Source organism: Candoia aspera, chromosome 4, assembly GCF_035149785.1.
Source record: "Candoia aspera isolate rCanAsp1 chromosome 4, rCanAsp1.hap2, whole genome shotgun sequence".
NCBI classification, from domain to species: domain Eukaryota; kingdom Metazoa; phylum Chordata; class Lepidosauria; order Squamata; family Boidae; genus Candoia; species Candoia aspera.
In genome coordinates this window covers 78482850-78500486 of record NC_086156.1, presented here as the reverse complement: position 1 = coordinate 78500486, position 17637 = coordinate 78482850, and the positions used below count along the sequence as shown (strand labels likewise).

The window sequence follows — 17637 nt, the reverse complement described above, 5'->3', positions numbered from 1 at the left end:
CGATACAGATATAAATTCATTTACAAATATAATCTCTTGCCATAAGTTGAACCTTAGTAACATTATTTCTATCAAATCAAACCATTTAATCATTAAAACCCAAAATCAAAACTTCATTTTTTTCTGACACAAGCAAGTAGTCTAAAAGTGGTTGCCAAACAGAAACAAATCCAGACACGGTGTTTTCTCTTATCAACATTGTAAACTTGGCCGTTTGGACCAGTTCCATCAGTTTAATCATCCATTCCTCCACTGTAGGAATTTGTGGTTCTTTCCATCTTTGTGAAAACTCACTATCAATTGGCAATTGCACAACTTACATATATGACTTTGTTGATGAATGGACATGTACAGGAGCCATCTGTAAAGTCTGCAATCTATAAAGCAGCCTTCAGAACTCAACATTTCAGATTTTGTACAGCAACAGCAAAGGGCCCAAGGGCTTTCTATAGACTCTCCTTTCTGATGTGTTGGTTTCCCCTTTGTGAGACCTGGCATTTTTACTCTCTTCCCCTGGGCGCATTTCCATCTCGTTCAACTGCACCCAAGAACAGTGCTGGTCCTGTTTCTGATGCATACTTGAGTGTTCACTTGGGAACCGAAAGGGAAATACAAAACCACCTTTTTTAGGACAAGGTGTTTCTGCAGGAAAGAGACAAATGCCTGAATAGGCCACTGAGAAAAAAGAATAATGATTGTAGAAGCTGGCTTTCATGTCTGAGGTGATGAAAGCTCTGGGGAATGCAAGAGAAAGAAAAGGCTTTTGACATAACGCCCGCACATTGGGAATAAAAGCAGCCCAGAACGAGAGTGAGCTCTGAGTTTTTCAGTCTTTTTAGAACTTAGCAGAGCAGTATTGAGAGGTGGCTCCATTCCTTGGCAAGATGTCTACCATCATCAGGCACTATACCACCACTTCCTCCTCCTCTATGAAGGGACCTGCAGGTTTCAGTGGGGAAAACCTGGTCCATCTTGGTAGAGGTTGCCGAGCCCCAAGCAGTCATGGTGGAGCTAGTGGTATTTCTGTCACCACTGCTCGCTGTGTCCCTGGGCTCGGAAACACCCTTGGTGGAGGCTATGGGGGCAGCAGCTACTGCAGCAGCTTTGCTGGTGGCCTGGGGGGAGGCCTTGGTGGGGGCTTTAGTGGAAGTTTTGGAGGGGGATTTACTGGTGGCTTTGTGGGTAGAAGTGGAAGTGATACCTTTTTGGTTGGGGGTGAGAAGGAAACCATGCAGAACCTCAATGACCGCCTGGCTACCTACCTGGACAAGGTGCGGGCATTGGAGGAAGCCAATGCCAGCCTGGAGGTCAAGATCAAGGAGTGGTACCAGAAGCAGGGACCTGGTCCTGACCACGACTACAGCCTCCATTTCAGGACTATTGAGGACCTGAGGAGCAAGGTATGGCAAGGAAATTTCAAGGGGATCCAGAAAGAAAAACATGCCAGTCCTCTGTAGAAAGCCCACACAGGCAATTGTTAGCGACAGCAATGGGCAGAGTAGAAATTTTTTAAAGATAACAGGTAAAAACCAAAAGTGACTTCCTTGATGTGTTCCTGTTTTTCAAGTTGGTCTTAAGAGATCAGAAATTAATTGGCACATGAAGGAAGAGGGCCAATGCTTTTCTTGTTAATCCCCATTTTTATTCCTTTCAATCTGGATTCGATCAGGACAAAGCATTCCTTTCTACTGTAGATGTTAAGTGGCTAGTCTTCCTAATGTAATATCATCAACCTGGTGTTATGAATAAGTCAATATTTTTGGACAAAGGTTGTCTTTGTGTAGAAATGATATGGCCTAATCATCCTGCTGTTGTGTTATTCTGGTCTCTGTAGATCTGTGCAATGCAAAACTGTCTTCACTTATCCTGCCATAATTATTGATTCAGTTTGCTTCCAATCAACTCAGATGATTTACTGTATTTAAAATATGCAAAAATATTTGTATACACTTTTGTGTTTATTTTCTCCTTCATAACATGCATGTATTTCCAATAAATTTTCTCTGATGTAATGCAATATTGTTCACACTACTTCTTATATAAGTATTTTTGTGCCTGCTTTTTCTGGATATATACCCATCTTTCTGAACAGTTTTGGGACCTGCAAACTATCCTGTAAAGTCCAGAAATATGCATATTTTCACAAAGAAGTGCATTTTGGGTTGCATGTACATTTGGTTTGTGTGTATATCACTGAAACATAAATTGAACAGTTTTCTCCCTCATTCCTACGCAATATGCCAATTCAGTAGTTAAGTTTTATCATTTCAGCCTTTGCTTTATCATTTTAATCCTAGAAATTTTCCAAAATCCTGAAAAGTTTTATCATTTCAATCCTAGAAAAGCATAATAAATAATCCTTGTTCACTATAGAGGAAGGTTAAAAAAAAGATTTCTGTCTAAAGTCCAACTAAATGTGGGACAGATGGAGTGAAGAGAAAAAAGAAGGTGGATAAGGCATCAAGGGAGGGATAAATATGAGACCAAGCATATTTATAGGTAAATGTAGGTATCTCACAGTGAATAAGTCTTAGTTTGGGAGTGTAGCTCTTGATTATCTACTATAGACTGTAGTACGGGCAACTAAATGAGAGTTACTTATGCCCTGACACTATCTGCTCATATGGAAAACCAACTTTGCTTAGCATGATCCATGAAATTTTAAAACTTGAAAGCTTGTAAGATGCTTTGTTACTCAGCTAGAAAATCTGTGGGGCACTTTCACAGTGAGCATAGGAACAACCCTCTGGCCACATTTCTTGGAGATACCCTGGCAAAATGTTCAGTGGCCTTGTGGGGGAAAATGCTGGTTTGGGGGGAGAATGAAGTTTGGTGCAGACAAAAAATGGGCAAGTGCTTCTTCTCTCCTGCTATTGCATACCCTTCTCTTGGATATTCAGCTTTATGCTAGTGGAGAAATCTAAAAGCATCCTGCATTTGGGTAGGACATCTTATTAGTTTCTGTAGATTAACCATCTATAGGGTTCCTTTAAAAATATTATCATATTGGTTTGTTGTTTATTCGTTCAGTCGCTTCCGACTCTTCATGACTCCATGGACCAGCCCATGCCAGATCTTCCTGTCAGTTGTCAACACCCCCAGCTCCCCCAGGGACGAGTCCGACACCTCTAGAATATCATCCATCCATCTTGCCCTTGGTCGGCCCCTCTTCCTTTTGCCTTCCACTCTCCCTAGCATCAGCATCTTCTCCAGGGTGTCCTGTCTTCTCATTATGTGGCCAAAGTATTTCAGGTTTGCTTTTAATATCGTTCCCTCAAGTGAGCAGTCTGGCTTTATTTCCTGGAGGATGGACTGGTTTGATCTTCTTGCAATCCAAGGCACTCTGAGAATTTTCCTCCAGCACCACAGTTCAAAAGCATCTATCTTCCTTCTCTCAGCCATCCTTATGGTCCAGCTCTCGCAGCCATATGTTACCACTGGGAATACCATTGCTTTAACTATGTGGACCTTTGTTGTCAGTGTGATGTTTCTGCTCTTAACTATTTTATCAAGATTTGTCATTGCTCTTCTCCCAAAGATTAAGCGTCCTCTGATTTCCTGACTGCAGTCAGCATCTGCAGTAATCTTCGCACCTAGAAATACGAAGTCTTTCACTGCTTCTACGTTTTCTCCCTCTATTTGCCAATTATCAATCAAGCTGGTTGCCATAATCTTGGTTTTTTTGAGGTTTAGCTGCAAGCCAGCTTTTGCACTTTCTTCTTTCACCTTCATCATAAGGCTCCTCAGTTCCTCTTTGCTTTCAGCCATCAAAGTGGTATCATCTGCATATCTGAGATTGTTAATGTTTCCTCCAGCGATTTTAACTCCAGCCTTGGATTCCTCAAGCCCAGCATGTCGCATGATGTGTTCTGCGTACAAGTTGAATAGGTAGGGTGAGAGTATAACAGCCCTGCCGTACTCCTTTCCCAATCTTAAACCAGTCCATTGTTCCCTGGTCTGTTCTTACCGTTGCTACTTGGTTGTTATACAGATTCCTCAGGAGGCATACAAGATGACTTGGTATCCCCATACTGCTAAGAACTTGCCACAATTTGTTATGGTCCACACAGTCAAAGGCTTTAGAATAGTCAATAAAACAGAAATAGATGTTTTTCTGAAACTCCCTGGCTTTTTCCATTATCCAGCGGATATTGGCAATTTGGTCTCTAGTTCCTCTGCCTTTTCTAAACCCAGCTTGTACATCTGGCAATTCTCGCTCCATGAATTGCTGAAGTCTACCTTGCAAGATCTTGAGCATTACCTTACTGGCATGTGAAATGAGTGCCACTGTTCAATAGTTTGAACATTCTTTAGTGTTTCCCTTTTTTGGTATGGGGATATAAGTTGATTTTTTCCAGTCTGATGGCCATTCTTTTGTTTTCCAAATTTGCTGGCATATGGCATGCATTACCTTGACAGCATCATCTTGCAAGATTTTGAACAGTTCAGCTGGGATACCACCATCTCCTGCTGCTTTGTTATTAGCAATGCTTCTTAAGGCCCATTCAACCTCACTCCTCCGGATGTCTGGCTCTAGCTCACTGACCACACCGTCAAAGCTATCCCCGATACTGTTATCCTTCCTATACAGGTCTTCTGTATATTCCTGCCACCTTTTCTTGATCTCTTCTTCTTCTGTTAGGTCCTTGCCATCTTCGTTTTTGATCATGCCCATTTTTGCCTGGAATTTACCTCCAATGTTTCTAATTTTCTGGAAGAGGTCTCTTGTCCTTCCTATTCTATTGTCTTCTTCCACTTCCGCGCATTGCTTGTTTAAAAATAATTCCTTATCTCTTCTGGCTAACCTCTGGAATTTTGCATTTAATTGGGCATGTCTCCCCCTATCACTGTTGCCTTTTGCTTTCCTTCTTTCTTGGGCTACTTCTAGTGTCTCAGCAGACAGCCATTTTGCCTTCTTGGTTTTCTCTTTCTTTGGGATGTATTTTGTCGCTGCCTCCTGAACAATGTTGCGAACTTCTGTCCATAGTCCTTCTGGGACCCTATCTACTAAGTCCAGTCCCTTAAATCTATTCTTCACCTCCACTGCATATTCCTTAGGAATATTAGTGAGCTCATATCTAGCTGATCTGTGGGTCTTCCCTAATCTCTTTAGTCTGATCCTAAATTGTGCAAGAAGAAGTTTGTGATCGGAACTACAGTCAGCTCCAGGTCTTGTTTTTACCCACTGTATAGATGTCCGCCACCTTTGGCTGCAAAGGATGTAGTCAATCTGATTTTGGTGTTGTCCATCTGGTGAAGTCCATGTATAAAGCCGTCTCTTAGGTTGTTGGAAGAGAGTGTTTGTTATGCAGAGTGAGTTGTCTTGGCAAAATTCTATCAGCCTATGTCCTGCTTCGTTTTGTTCTCCCAGGCCATGCTTACCTGTAATTCCCGGTGTCATTTGAGTGCCCACCTTAGCATTCCAGTCTCCTGTGATGAAAATAACATCTCTTTTAGGCATGTTTTCCAGTAGGTGCTGCAGATCCTCACAGAACTGCTCTACTTCAGCTTCTTCAGCATCTGTGGTTGGGGCATATACTTGGATCACTGTGATGTTAGATGGCTTGCCCTGAATTCGAATTGAGATCATTCTATCATTTTTTGGATTGTATCCAAGCACTTCTTTAGCCACTTTACTATTAATTATGAAGGCTATTCCATTTCTTCTGTGGTCCTCTTGTCCACAGTAGTAGATCTGGTGGACATTTGATGTGAAGTGGCCCATTCCAGTCCATTTCAGTTCACTGACGCCCAAAATGTCTATCTTTAATCTTGACATCTCACCAATAACCACATCCAATTTGCCCTGGCTCATAGATCTTACATTCCAGGTTCCAATGGTGTGTTGATCCTTAGAACGTTGGATTCGCCGTTCACCACCAGCACCGTCGGCTGCTAGCCATCCTTTCGGCTTTGAGCTAGCTGCATCATCACGTCTGGGGCTAGTTGACCTCATCCTCTGTTCCTCCCCAGTAGCATTTTGACCATCTTCTGACCTGGGGGTCTCATCTTCCGATGGTATACTGACATATCTCTGGTTGTACTGATCCATTTAGTTTTCACGGCAAGAATACTGGTTTGGGTTGCCATTACCTTCCCGAGGGATCGCATTTAGTCTGACCTCTCTGTCATGACCTTCCCGACTTGGGTGGCCCTTCACGGTTTAGCTCATGGCATCATTGAGGTGCTCAAGCTCCAGCACCACGACAAGGTAATGATCCTTTGCTGAAGTATCATATTGGACAAGTGCTAAATATTTATTTACATTCAGCTCTGTTTATTCAGCTCTAGGGCATCACAGTGTCTTGTCTTCTAAAGGGAAGGTCAACTCTGAGGACCAGGGAGGTGGAACAAAGGAGGAGTTTTCACAAATGGGGTGGCATCAACCTTGCAGCTCCAGAAGAAATGTTGTAAAACAGTTGCTTTCACAGGGTTTCCTCTGAAGTAGCAGGTGAACCAAAGTTAATAGCTTAGCTTGCTGATAAGACTTACACCAAGCCTATCAAGTTGATTTTGGATGGGTATAGCCACAGTAGAAACTTCATTCTACTCAGCACTCCAAATTGCTGAGATGGATTGCAGCTGCTCTATGGTGAGGGACAGGTACTATTCATGCACAGATATTTCAAATGTGAAGGTATCCCTGCAGAAAAGTTGTTTGGGAGAAAAATATTTTTATTCCAATCAGTCATTTCTATGGTCCTTTCAGATTGTTTCTGCCACAATTGAGAATGCTGGTATCCTCTTACAGATTGATAATGCAAAGTTGACTGCTGATGATTTCAAAATCAAGTAAGTCTTTGGTGGGTTGCCATCAAGGCCATCATCATGATGGGAACAGTGTGACAAAATACTGTCTTTTCCATCTTTTTCTTTTACTTATCCCTTCTGATTATAGGCTTGAGACAGAACAGGCATTGCGCATGAGTGTTGAATCTGACATCAATGGCTTGCGCAGTGTTCTAGATGACCTAACCTCAACCAGAATTCACCTAGAAAAGGATCTTGAACTTCTCACTGAGGAGTTGCTTCACTTGAAGAGGAACCATGAAGAGGTAAGGATATTCCACTGCCACCATCACATAGCACACACATTGTTAAAATGGAGAGTGTGAGTTGCAACTAGTTTATGGTAATCCAACTAAGTATTTGGACCCATTGCAAAGATTTCACAAATAGAACATACAGCAGATAGTGCCCCAATGAGAAGTTTGGGCCACAACTGTTTAACAGTTGAGTGCATGCAAGTCTTTGGATTTGTGATCTTATTTACAAAACCACAGACTTAGGCCTGATTCACACATGCACATACTACACTTGATTTGCCTGGGCTTTACTCTTGTTTACTTGATTTCAGCAACCCAAGTGTATCTTCTAATGCCACTGAAGTGCACTGTGCTTCATTCTATTTTATCTGTATCACCTCATTCACAAGCAAGTTATCAAGTATTGAACCTGCATGGTGAATTGCATATTGACCCTTAATTTAAATATGCAGCCCCACTATGAATTCAGTGGATACATAGTTCAACTGTATGCTATAGGAAGAAGTATTTCCTTCAGTCTGTCCTGAATATCCTACCACCCAGCTTCATAAGATGACCCCAGGTCATCTTCTAATGCCACTGAAGTGCACTGTGCTTCATTCTATTTTATCTGTATCACCTCATTCACAAGCAAGTTATCAAGTATTGAACCTGCATGGTGAATTGCATATTGACCCTTAATTTAAATATGCAGCCCCACTATGAATTCAGTGGATACATAGTTCAACTGTATGCTATAGGAAGAAGTATTTCCTTCAGTCTGTCCTGAATATCCTACCACCCAGCTTCATAAGATGACCCCAGGTTCTACTTTTTTGAGAGAGGGAATATACATCTTCTGTCCAATTTTTCTAAATTGCAAGCTGTTGTGCATGTCTAACATGTCCATCCTTGATGGCCATTAACTGAAGCTGCTTTAAAAAGAGCTCAGACAAATTTATGAAGCACAAGGTTATTGGCTACTGGTTATAATTGCCAAATACTATATCTCATATCTCACATCAGAGACTAGGGCTAGGGCCCTATATCATGTTACATTCTAAGTAAACAAAAGCCATATCTTGTGTTCATATCACTAGCTATGCCCAAACAGTTAAGCCATGTCTTCATGTGATGGCCTCATTCACACAAAATGCCTGGGAATGACTGGATTAAGATTTGTGAGGTGAACCAAGCTTTTGGGCCTCCACATATCAGTTCCTGGGGAACATGAGCAGGAGGGAGCTACTGAGATTGGGTTCTCTTCATGAGTTTCTCAGAAGCATCTGACTGAAGAAGAGAGGACCATATTGGATGGGTATTGGCCTCGCCTTCTTCTAACCTGAGCCAATGAAAATGTTTCAAATCCAGGAGTCCTGTAATAGAGGATTCCTAACTTAAAAAAAAATGTATGCAAAGAAGATAAACTATGAAAGGGATTTCAAGTTTCACTCTTACTATAGGAATGCTTTCGCCCAAATATATCTTGTGCACCAGTTGTACCCATTCCTAGATCAGGAAGCACTGTACATGGTCACTCGTCTAGTTACCTCCTGATTGGACTATTGCACTGTGCTCTACATGGAGTTGCCCTTGAAGAGCATTTGGAAGCTTCAGCTGGTCCAGAATGCAGCAGCACATGCAGCTTTGGATGTATACCTGTGTCGCACTGTTGCGTGAGCTGCACTGGCTCTAAGTAGGTTTCCAGACCCAATTCAAGATGCTGGTTATCACCTTTAAAGCCCTACATGGCATAGGACTAGGTCACTTGTGGGACCACCTCTCCCCAAATGGTTTCTGCCCACCCCACCACATCTGGCAGAGTGGGCATCCTCTCAGTATTATCAATAAAAGTGTCACCCAGCAGGTCCCCTTATTGCACTTTGTGGTTGCGTGATAGCTAATACTGTATCATCTGCATCGCATTTCACTTTGTGTTCCTCTTCTTGAATCTTGATATCTGATATTTGTTAGTCCTTCTTGAATCTTGTCTGCTAATACTTATAAATCAATCACAAATAATAATGGAGAGAGTGCAGGCCTCTTGTAAAGAGGTCCTTGTCTGGTACCCTTGCTTATGGAAAAGTTTGCAGAAAGTGTTACATTGGCTGTAAGATTTGCTGTTTGCTGTTGGTAAATGCTTTCTACCCAGCTATGGAATTCTTCTCCAGGATTCATTTTATTTAATACTGCTAGTTAAAAATGGCTATTCCAGGTTGTGAAAGGCTTTTCCCATATCTAAAAAGATCACTGCTGCTTTCTTTTCCTCATTATGAATATATTCTAATGCATTTATCTGTTATACTCTTTCATTTTCCTCTTGGGAATATAACCTACTTGATCTATATGTATTATTTCTGGAACACACTTCCTTGGATGTTCAGCTAATATTGAGGTAAAGATTTCTTTATTTTTATCGTGTTTGCCACCCAGAGTTTCTTGGATAGATGGGTGGCCAAGTAAATTGGATTAATTAAAAAATTAATTAAATAAAAAATAAATACCATGCTGGATTGAAATTTGGGAGGCACTCCATGCTAAGTAAAATAAACCAATATTACATTTTAGGAATAGGTACCAAAGTTTCCAACTGATATTATCCAGACTAACAGGAGGACTTTCCTTCTGTATTTCTCTTACAGGAAATGAGGCTTCTTCGAAGCCAAATGGGTGGAGAAATCACTGTGGAAATGGATGCTGCTCCTGGTGTGGACCTGACAAAGATCCTGGCAGAGATGCGTGAACAGTATGAGAACCTGGTGGAGACGAACCGCAGAGATGCTGAGCAGTGGTTCTTCAGCAAGGTAGGGACCTCCTTGGGATGAACATACTTTCTAGAAAGCATGTTGACTATTTTGATACATGCACAATGACATTTCAGTCTCCCTTTCCTAACAGACTGAAGAGCTGAATCGAGAAGTTGCCATCAATACAGAGCAACTGCAGAGTGGCAAATCAGAAGTCATAGAACTGCGACGCACCTTCCAAGGCTTGGAGATAGACCTGCAAACCCAGCTTAGCACGGTATAGGAATCAGACTGCCTTTGTTTTGCCCCCTCTATATCCTAAATAAGAAGACGGTTGTGCAATGTACAGTATATTTCTGGTTAATTGAGAGCACAGAAACACCCTTTTTTCTTCCCAGAGGTGCTCTGTATTCCCGTGCTGAAAGCTGCCTTTTCTCTTGTGAATGAAACTGCTTTTTTCTATTGCATTCAGCTGGTTTTATTGCTGAAGGTGATTCAGGGTTGTAAGCTGATGTTGCTGTTGTCTGTCACACATCTTTCTATTATTCCAAAGCCTTCCTGGCTTCCTGGCTTCCCAATCTAAACAAGCCCCTAGGGAGAAATTCCTTTATGGCATCTTCCCTAAGGATGTAGTCTTAGTGTGGGAATCCAGGGAAGCTGCTGTCAGCTTTATAAGGTAAACCAGACTGAGAAACCAATGCTACGTAGATCAGGACTACTTTCATTGTAACAGCTACGGTAACAGAATCTTGCAAGTCTGAACGTGCTTTCCCCTCCTTCAGTTTATCTTTGTGTGAACTAAGGAGGGGCTGGTCTGAGATGTTTCCTCAAATTAGTTTCTTGGAAGGGGCTCCAGCCCCACTTAACTGACCATTGCCTTGCCTCTTCTTCCTCTCCTTCAAGGCCATTCCCTATTCCCTCTACAGCTGTAGACTACTGGAAAGTTGACCAGGGTATGAAAGCTGGGACATTCTTACATGTTCTTTGGCCACTTTGTAGCTAAATAACTACCAGAATGTCAAACTCCTCTCAAGAGAACTTCATCCACATTCTCTTCTCTTTTGAACAAAACTTTAAAAGCCAATTCTTTCTTATCAAACTGAAGGAGAATGGGTGGGGGAAAAATGTGGCAGTTTTTTCTGCCTAACACTTATTTGTGGCTACTATACATGTAAGAATGATACGTTTTTGACAATAGCATCAACATACATGCAAGAGCTTCTCAGTTTCTATAGATAAATGGTTTTCAGAGTCCCCTGAGAAGCCCTGTGGGTAAGCTATCAAGGGCAGACAAACTGCTTGGAGTGGGGAGTGGGGGACAGCTTTCCTTCCATGATTCACGTTCTCTTAGGTAATGCAGCAGGAAATCTTGGTAGGGTCTTATACTGGGCTGACACATTGTGCTAAGCTAGCGGTAGGAACTGTATTAGGCTGAGGGTGTACTTGGCCTTTGAGTGACATGCTGGGAGTCAAACTCCCGGAAGAGATGAGGCTATGACAAAGAAGTGGGTGAGGGTAGGACAGAAATAAATGCCATTTTAATAAAAAAGTTAAATTAAAACAGATAAAGTAAATACAGATAATGTAAATAATGTTCTCATTCTCTTATAATCATGATGAAAACCTAGTGGCTCTGGCAGCCATATCCAATAGTTTGGTGGAGGGGCTACATACAGTTTTAGACTCTCTATTACACCACTATTTTGCTAACCCATAATGAGGTTGGTTTGCTTTTGGCTTACTGCAATATATGTACTCAACCATTGAGCTCAGTAAACCATATGTAACCTAGTGTTTTGTGTTGCCCAGGCTGCTATGGCTTGTTCATCAAAAGATGGAGTTTATATTCTTTTTTAACACTGACTCTGATTCCTCCCTTTTTCCCAGAAAGCAGCACTGGAAGGGACTTTGGCAGAGATAGAATCTCGCTATGGTGCTCAGCTTGTCCAGATCCAGGCTCTGATCATCAATGTGGAAGAGGAGCTGGCCACCTTGAGATGTGATAAGGAGTGCCAGAACCATGAGTACAAGGTCCTCCTTGATGCCAAGACATGCCTGGAACAGGAGATTGCCACCTACCGTCATCTGCTGGAGGGAGAGGAAGCTTAGTATGTCAAAAGGATTCTATCATTTGGATTCAAAATGGCTAATAGGGAAAATAGGATGAAGGTCAGAGGTCCACCAGAGTAAATATATTAGGGTTCCTGAAAGATATTGTCAGTGCCAGAATGGGACTGACAATAATCATTTAAGATTATTTTTGTTGCCATTGCAATATTTCAAACTTTTGTTAGTGCATATTGTTGATACACTAAGTTGGGCTATTGTGGTTGCTGTGGTTGTAAATCAAGTACAATTAATGACAAAGGTCGTGGTAGAACACAAGATCTTATTCCCCATCCTATGCCTTTATTAGTCTACTAATAGAGTCCTGGGCCACAAATGAAAATGTAATGATTATAACTAACGTAGTCCAGCACTCTGAAATATCTCCTATAATTTTATTATAAAGAAAATTATTATGAATTAAATCAGACTTGATTCAAGTGTCATTGTTTCCTTCTTATTAAAGACTAGCAACTTTGGCAATCACTTCTGCATTTGTTTTATTGCATTACTATTTTTTATATTTCTCTAATTGGTCTTATTTTCTTTTTTCTTTTCATGTAGTAATTCTTCCCAGTACTCATCAGCCATAGTTAACAAAGAGGGTAAGGATCTATTGGAATTTTGTTATTTAATCAGTCACTTGCCTGAATCTATTATAATTTAAAAGTTCCTTTCCTGAAGCTTCTAGATCTTCAAAATATATAGACAAGATGATGATTCATTTGTTGGGACCAAACCAAAGGCTCATCCATACCTCCTCCCTGGCCCAGCTTCAAACTGGGTTGCTTGCCATTTGTGAAGGATGTGTCCTTACAACATTGTCTCTATCTCAGGGCCAGCCTACCACTGATGCAGGCTGAGTCTGGGAAAAAAAGACCATCTGCCGGGAAACTAGCACTTCCCAATCTTTAGGCAAATATTCTCTGTTGCATGGAGAGGATGTTGGAGCTTTGTTCAGCTGTGACCACTTCTGCTTTGACTGTCTAAGCCAGTGTTTCTCAACCTCATGAACTTTAAGATATGTGAACTTCAACTCCCGGAATTCCCCAGCCAGCTAATTACTAGAAAAATTAGAAAAAAGTCTGATAAGATGGATCCCTGTTGCAGATATAAAAAAATTCTGCCACAGTCATTGCTGGGAGTGAATTCGGTGTTTTGTTCTCACTGGATCCAACAGGCCGGCTCTAGCAAGCCCATCCCCCTTTGCCTCTATCATCATCATCATCACCATCATCATCACCATCATCATCACCATCATCATCACCATCATCATCATCATCATCATCCTTGTTTAACTAAACAGTCTGGGAAAAGTACTGCCAGACTGGAAGCCTGCTGCTTAAAGCACATAGATAGATGAAGCCCCCCTCCCACCCTCAGGGAGCAAATAGATTATGCTGGGCTACTCACCCTTAGTTCCAGGAATGAAAAAAGTAGCCAACAGTTACCTAGTTATTGAATAACAGTATAAAGGCCATAGAAACCAGCTCCATTCTCTTTAGGCAAAGCAGTATTCCTGCAATCAACATCCGATGTTTTAAAAGCCAGTTCCTCTCAACACGGAGCTCTGAATCAATGCAGAGCATTGTCTTTTCTTTCTAAAGGGTAAAACATTCATATAGAGTTGGTCTGAAAAAGAAAGTGCTTGGGTGAAACATTAGTTTTGCTACCTTTTTTCTGAAAATCCCGTTTAGTTGGGTGCTGGAGAAAAGAGTAGTGGATGGTGGATTCTGTACCACTTCTTCTCTTTTCCTTTTTTAATTAAGTTTTGATTCCTCCTCTGTCTCCCTGCAGGATCCACAACCACCCATCAGATCCGCACAATTATTGAGGAGTTAAAAGATGGAAAAGTGATCTCGTCCCGTGAACAAGTTCATGTCTCTGGGAATTAAGCCCACAGTGTGGACTTATCAGCTTTTCCTTCTTTGTGAAGCTCCTCTTATTGCTAGGCTCTTGCTCAGTTCTTTCCCATCTATCGTTTGAACTTTCTTTGGTTTAATGCACAAGCTGTAATACAGCTTTATTTTCTTCCACTTCAAAAAGAAAATGATATTTCTTCAACAAATTCCTTGAGTTTTCAAAGATCATCTTCTTTCTGACAGAGTAAAGTACTAAAGCAGAATCTCTGAAATGGATTTTAAAATGGGGAAAAGTTCATAGGGCACTGTTGTCTTTCTCATATAAGCCTTTTGAAGCCAAGAGGAACAAGGAATCATGTGTACTTATAGCATCTATAGCTGCTTCTATATGCTGTCTCTCAGTATCACTGAGTTCCATATCATGACACTGACAGATAAAGCTCTTGATGACTGGGGTGGATAACCAGCAAGGAAATATTTATGAATGTGAGAGAATGAAACAGAAAGAAATAGACTAACTATATGTTCTTAATTGCAACAACATACCAGAATCATAATATTAATCATAATAATTTTTTTTGCCTAAAATGCCCCGGTTAAAACCACTTTTTTGCAACCCATCAATTGAAAGTTTTAGTTCAACCTCTCCCAACCTGCTGCCTTCCAGATCTGCTGGACTATCTATCCCATAAGTGCTGGGAATTGTGAGAGCTGTAGGCACACACGTATGAAAGGACACCAGCTTGGGAAAGGCTGCTTTAGCTGGGGTAATCTTCCAGTTAACACTCTGCTGCGAACTGAACAGTTACAGTACAAGTCTTGAGTTAGTCCCAAAGACTTTGTGCAATGGCAGAAACTTGTTTAATTTATTACGGGCTTAGACCAGGGCAACTTAAAAATAATGTAAAAATAACATAAAAGATACATCCAAATTGAAACATAATATTACTAAAATAATATACTAGACTTACCCAGCTTGAAACAAGCATGTACATTCCATCATAGCTAGTATACACATTCTGGCTACATTATCTGAGTTGGCTTAATACTGAGGCCAGCAATGCCCTGGTAGTAGCTGAATTCTCAGAGAATTACCATTCATTATAATGGACAGTTCTGGCCTCAGCATCTCCACAAAGGGAGAGAAAGCTCAGGCAGAGCCTAATTTAGGAGATAACAGCATTTTCTTTTAAAATATCCCAGCTCTTAAGGTAGGAATTATAAGCCTTACCCAAGAAAACTGAACAGGCACCAAGAGACCATAGAGCTGGATGTTTAGTTTGCTAATATCAATATATAATATCAAATAATGATGAATTAATGCATATAAGCAGTGGGAAGGCTAATATATTCTAACATATAATGTGCAGATTGAAGAGATTTTATGTTGGATTTTTTTGAAGGAGACTTTGCTTGTCAATACGTCAATGCATTTTTTAATGTGCCTGGGAAGCAAAGTGGAAAGGTAGTGGCTCATTGCTATGGTCCAAGATAATTTGCACTTTGGTTGAAATGTACATCATACAGCATTTATTGCTAGGATTCAAGATAAATAGAGATGGGTTCTAGTGGCCTTTGAAAATTCTCAGCAACCTTGTGGTTGGAGATAATGGCTAAGACCATTTGTGATCAACATTTCTCAAGGGGAAGGAGGGTTTCTCCATCAGTTTCTCCCCCTTGGCAGTGAGAGTAATAATTCAGCTGCTGAAAAAGCTAAGTGAGAGTCATTTCAAGATAGCTTCACTTGGAATGTAACTGAAATGTCCAAAGACTGCAGACTGCAGAAGAGGTGAGAGTACCATGAAAGACTCACCCTTGACTACCTCATCACCAAAGAAGGGCAAAGCCACCTAATCCCCTTGCACATTTCACTAGAATTTTCTTCTCCCTTAAAAAATTCAGAAAACGAATTCTCTTTCCTCATATGGAATGACTCTGGAGGAAGAAATGGCGGACTGAAGACAGCCCTGCGAAAAGCTGAGTCCACGCCTGCAGCAAAAAGCTGGTGACTAAACCGGCTCTTTGGAAACTCTCTGGACAAGGAAAGGACAGGAGATTGCCCACAGGCACTCCAAACAGTTGCTCCTCATGAGGAGACCACAAGACAGCGGTCCCTGGTGGATTTTGAGCCCTGGGAGATGACAGGAATAACTACCTTGCTCGCAACTGTGGTTGGTGGAGGTCATCTTTTAAAAAAAAAATTATATCCCACCTTTATTATTTTTTTATTAATAACTCAAGGTGGGGAACATACCAGATACTCCTTCCTCCTCCTATTTTCCTCGCAACAACAACCCTATTTCTCTCCTACAACAGGCAGAACAATAGCCAAACATTCCTGTTTGTTCCTTTAGACCAGTGTTTCTTAAACTTTGCAAGTTTAATATGTGTGGGCTTCAGTTCACAGAAATCCCCAGCCAGCAATGGAAATTCTGGGAGTGGAAGTCCACACATCTTAAAGTTGCAAAGTTTGAGAAACTCTGCTCTAGAACGTAATTCCTCAAGTTGGTATCCTCCAGTCAAACCGACACTGTGACTCCCATAATTCCCAGCCCACTGGGACTTCCTAGAGGAAAGGGCCAAGACTGACCTATCTGTAAATGGTGCAAAGAGGAAATGAGAAAAGTCCCCACAGTTGCTGTCATAGCTGTGAGTTGCTCTACCCATCTTTTTTTCCTGTCCATGGGTGGCTTTGCTCCCTATTGATTCCATGAAGTCTTTGGATGGATGGCTGTAGAAGGAGCAGGGTAACATTCACATCACTCTGCAAAACTACACCGTGACTCTTTTAACAGGAAGTTAGCACCCAAAGGACTTTTTTTTCAAACTATGGCTGTCTGCAACTACTATTAGCCTTCCTACTGGATAGGACTGTTAATATGATTAGTGTGGTTCTTGCAGTCAGCCCTTCAAGGGAGGCAAGGCCAGGTGACAGGGTCATGAAGAGCCTTGGAATGTACTCTAATGCAATTCGGGTATTGCACTGGAACCTCAAGAGCTTATATATAAATGTTTATAAATAAAAGAAATTAATAAAATTTAATACAAACTAATTTAAAGTAAGGAAGAGAAAGGAAAAAGCAAGCAAGCAAAGAGAAAGCAAAAAGAGCAAGGAAAGAAAAAAGCTAAAGAAAAAGAAAAGATGAAGAAAAAAGATACAAAAAGTGGCTTCTGATATTCTTCACAGCAGTTATAAGTACAATTATATTTTGATCTCTCTCTCTAAAGTTACATCATGACTGTCTTCATTCTATAATCTATCCTGTCTAATCATCAAAGCCATAAATCACAAGTTCATTTTTTTCATTTTTATGCAAAAAGTCCATAAGAGGTTTCCGGCCACCAGTAAATGTAGATAATGTCTTTTCTCTAATCAAAGAAGTTAGTTTATCTATCTCAGCAAGATCTGTCAATTTCACCAAACTACCTATAGTGGGGAGTGTCAAATCTTTCTGTCTGTGTGCATATAATAATTTTGCCACAGAAATCATATATTGAAATAATCTTCCGTGGCTTTTTTCTGTTTGTTCATCAGGCCTAAAAGGAAAAATTCTGGCTTCAATTGAATATTAATCTTTAAAATCCTCTGTATCTATGTATGTATTTGAATCCAAATTTTTTTAGCTTTTTTACATGTCCACTGAGCATGATAAAATGTCCCTTCATGTTCACATTTCCAATATACATTTGAAGTGCCTTTATACATTCTAGATAATTTCTCTGGCGTCATATACCAATGATACATTATTTTATAAAAATTATCTTTGAGATCATAACACAGTGTAAATTTCAACCCTTTTAACCACGTATTTTCCCATTGATCCATCTGTATATTGTAACCGAAATTCCTAGCCCACTTTATCATACATTCTTTAACCTGCTCTTCCTCTGTTTCAA

General features: G+C 40.7%; 1 protein-coding gene across 2 annotated transcripts; it reads left to right on the top strand.

Annotated features, from left to right (window-relative positions):
* The first annotated feature begins 884 nt into the window (after positions 1-884).
* LOC134495335 (keratin, type I cytoskeletal 14-like) lies at positions 885-13773 on the top strand. Of its 2 annotated transcripts, none has more exons than XM_063300701.1 (8): positions 885-1400; positions 6710-6792; positions 6899-7055; positions 9668-9829; positions 9924-10049; positions 11660-11880; positions 12443-12483; positions 13676-13773. In XM_063300701.1, exons 1-8 carry the CDS (start codon positions 885-887, stop codon positions 13771-13773), a joined length of 1404 nt encoding a protein of 467 aa, XP_063156771.1. The 2 variants fall into 2 exon arrangements, with proteins under 2 accessions (XP_063156771.1, XP_063156772.1); XM_063300702.1 differs by having other exon boundaries at positions 12443-12504; positions 13676-13677.
* The last annotated feature ends 3864 nt before the right edge of the window (positions 13774-17637 follow it).

Bases quoted from the DNA above. Each gene is read 5' to 3' on its own strand.
- LOC134495335 (XM_063300701.1), top strand. From the start codon at position 885: ATGTCTACCATCATCAGGCACTATACCACCACTTCCTCCTCCTCTATG. The intron at 9,830-9,923 runs GTAGGGACCTCC...CTTTCCTAACAG, and splicing joins AGCAGTGGTTCTTCAGCAAG to ACTGAAGAGCTGAATCGAGA. The intron at 12,484-13,675 runs GTAAGGATCTAT...GTCTCCCTGCAG, and splicing joins AGCCATAGTTAACAAAGAGG to GATCCACAACCACCCATCAG.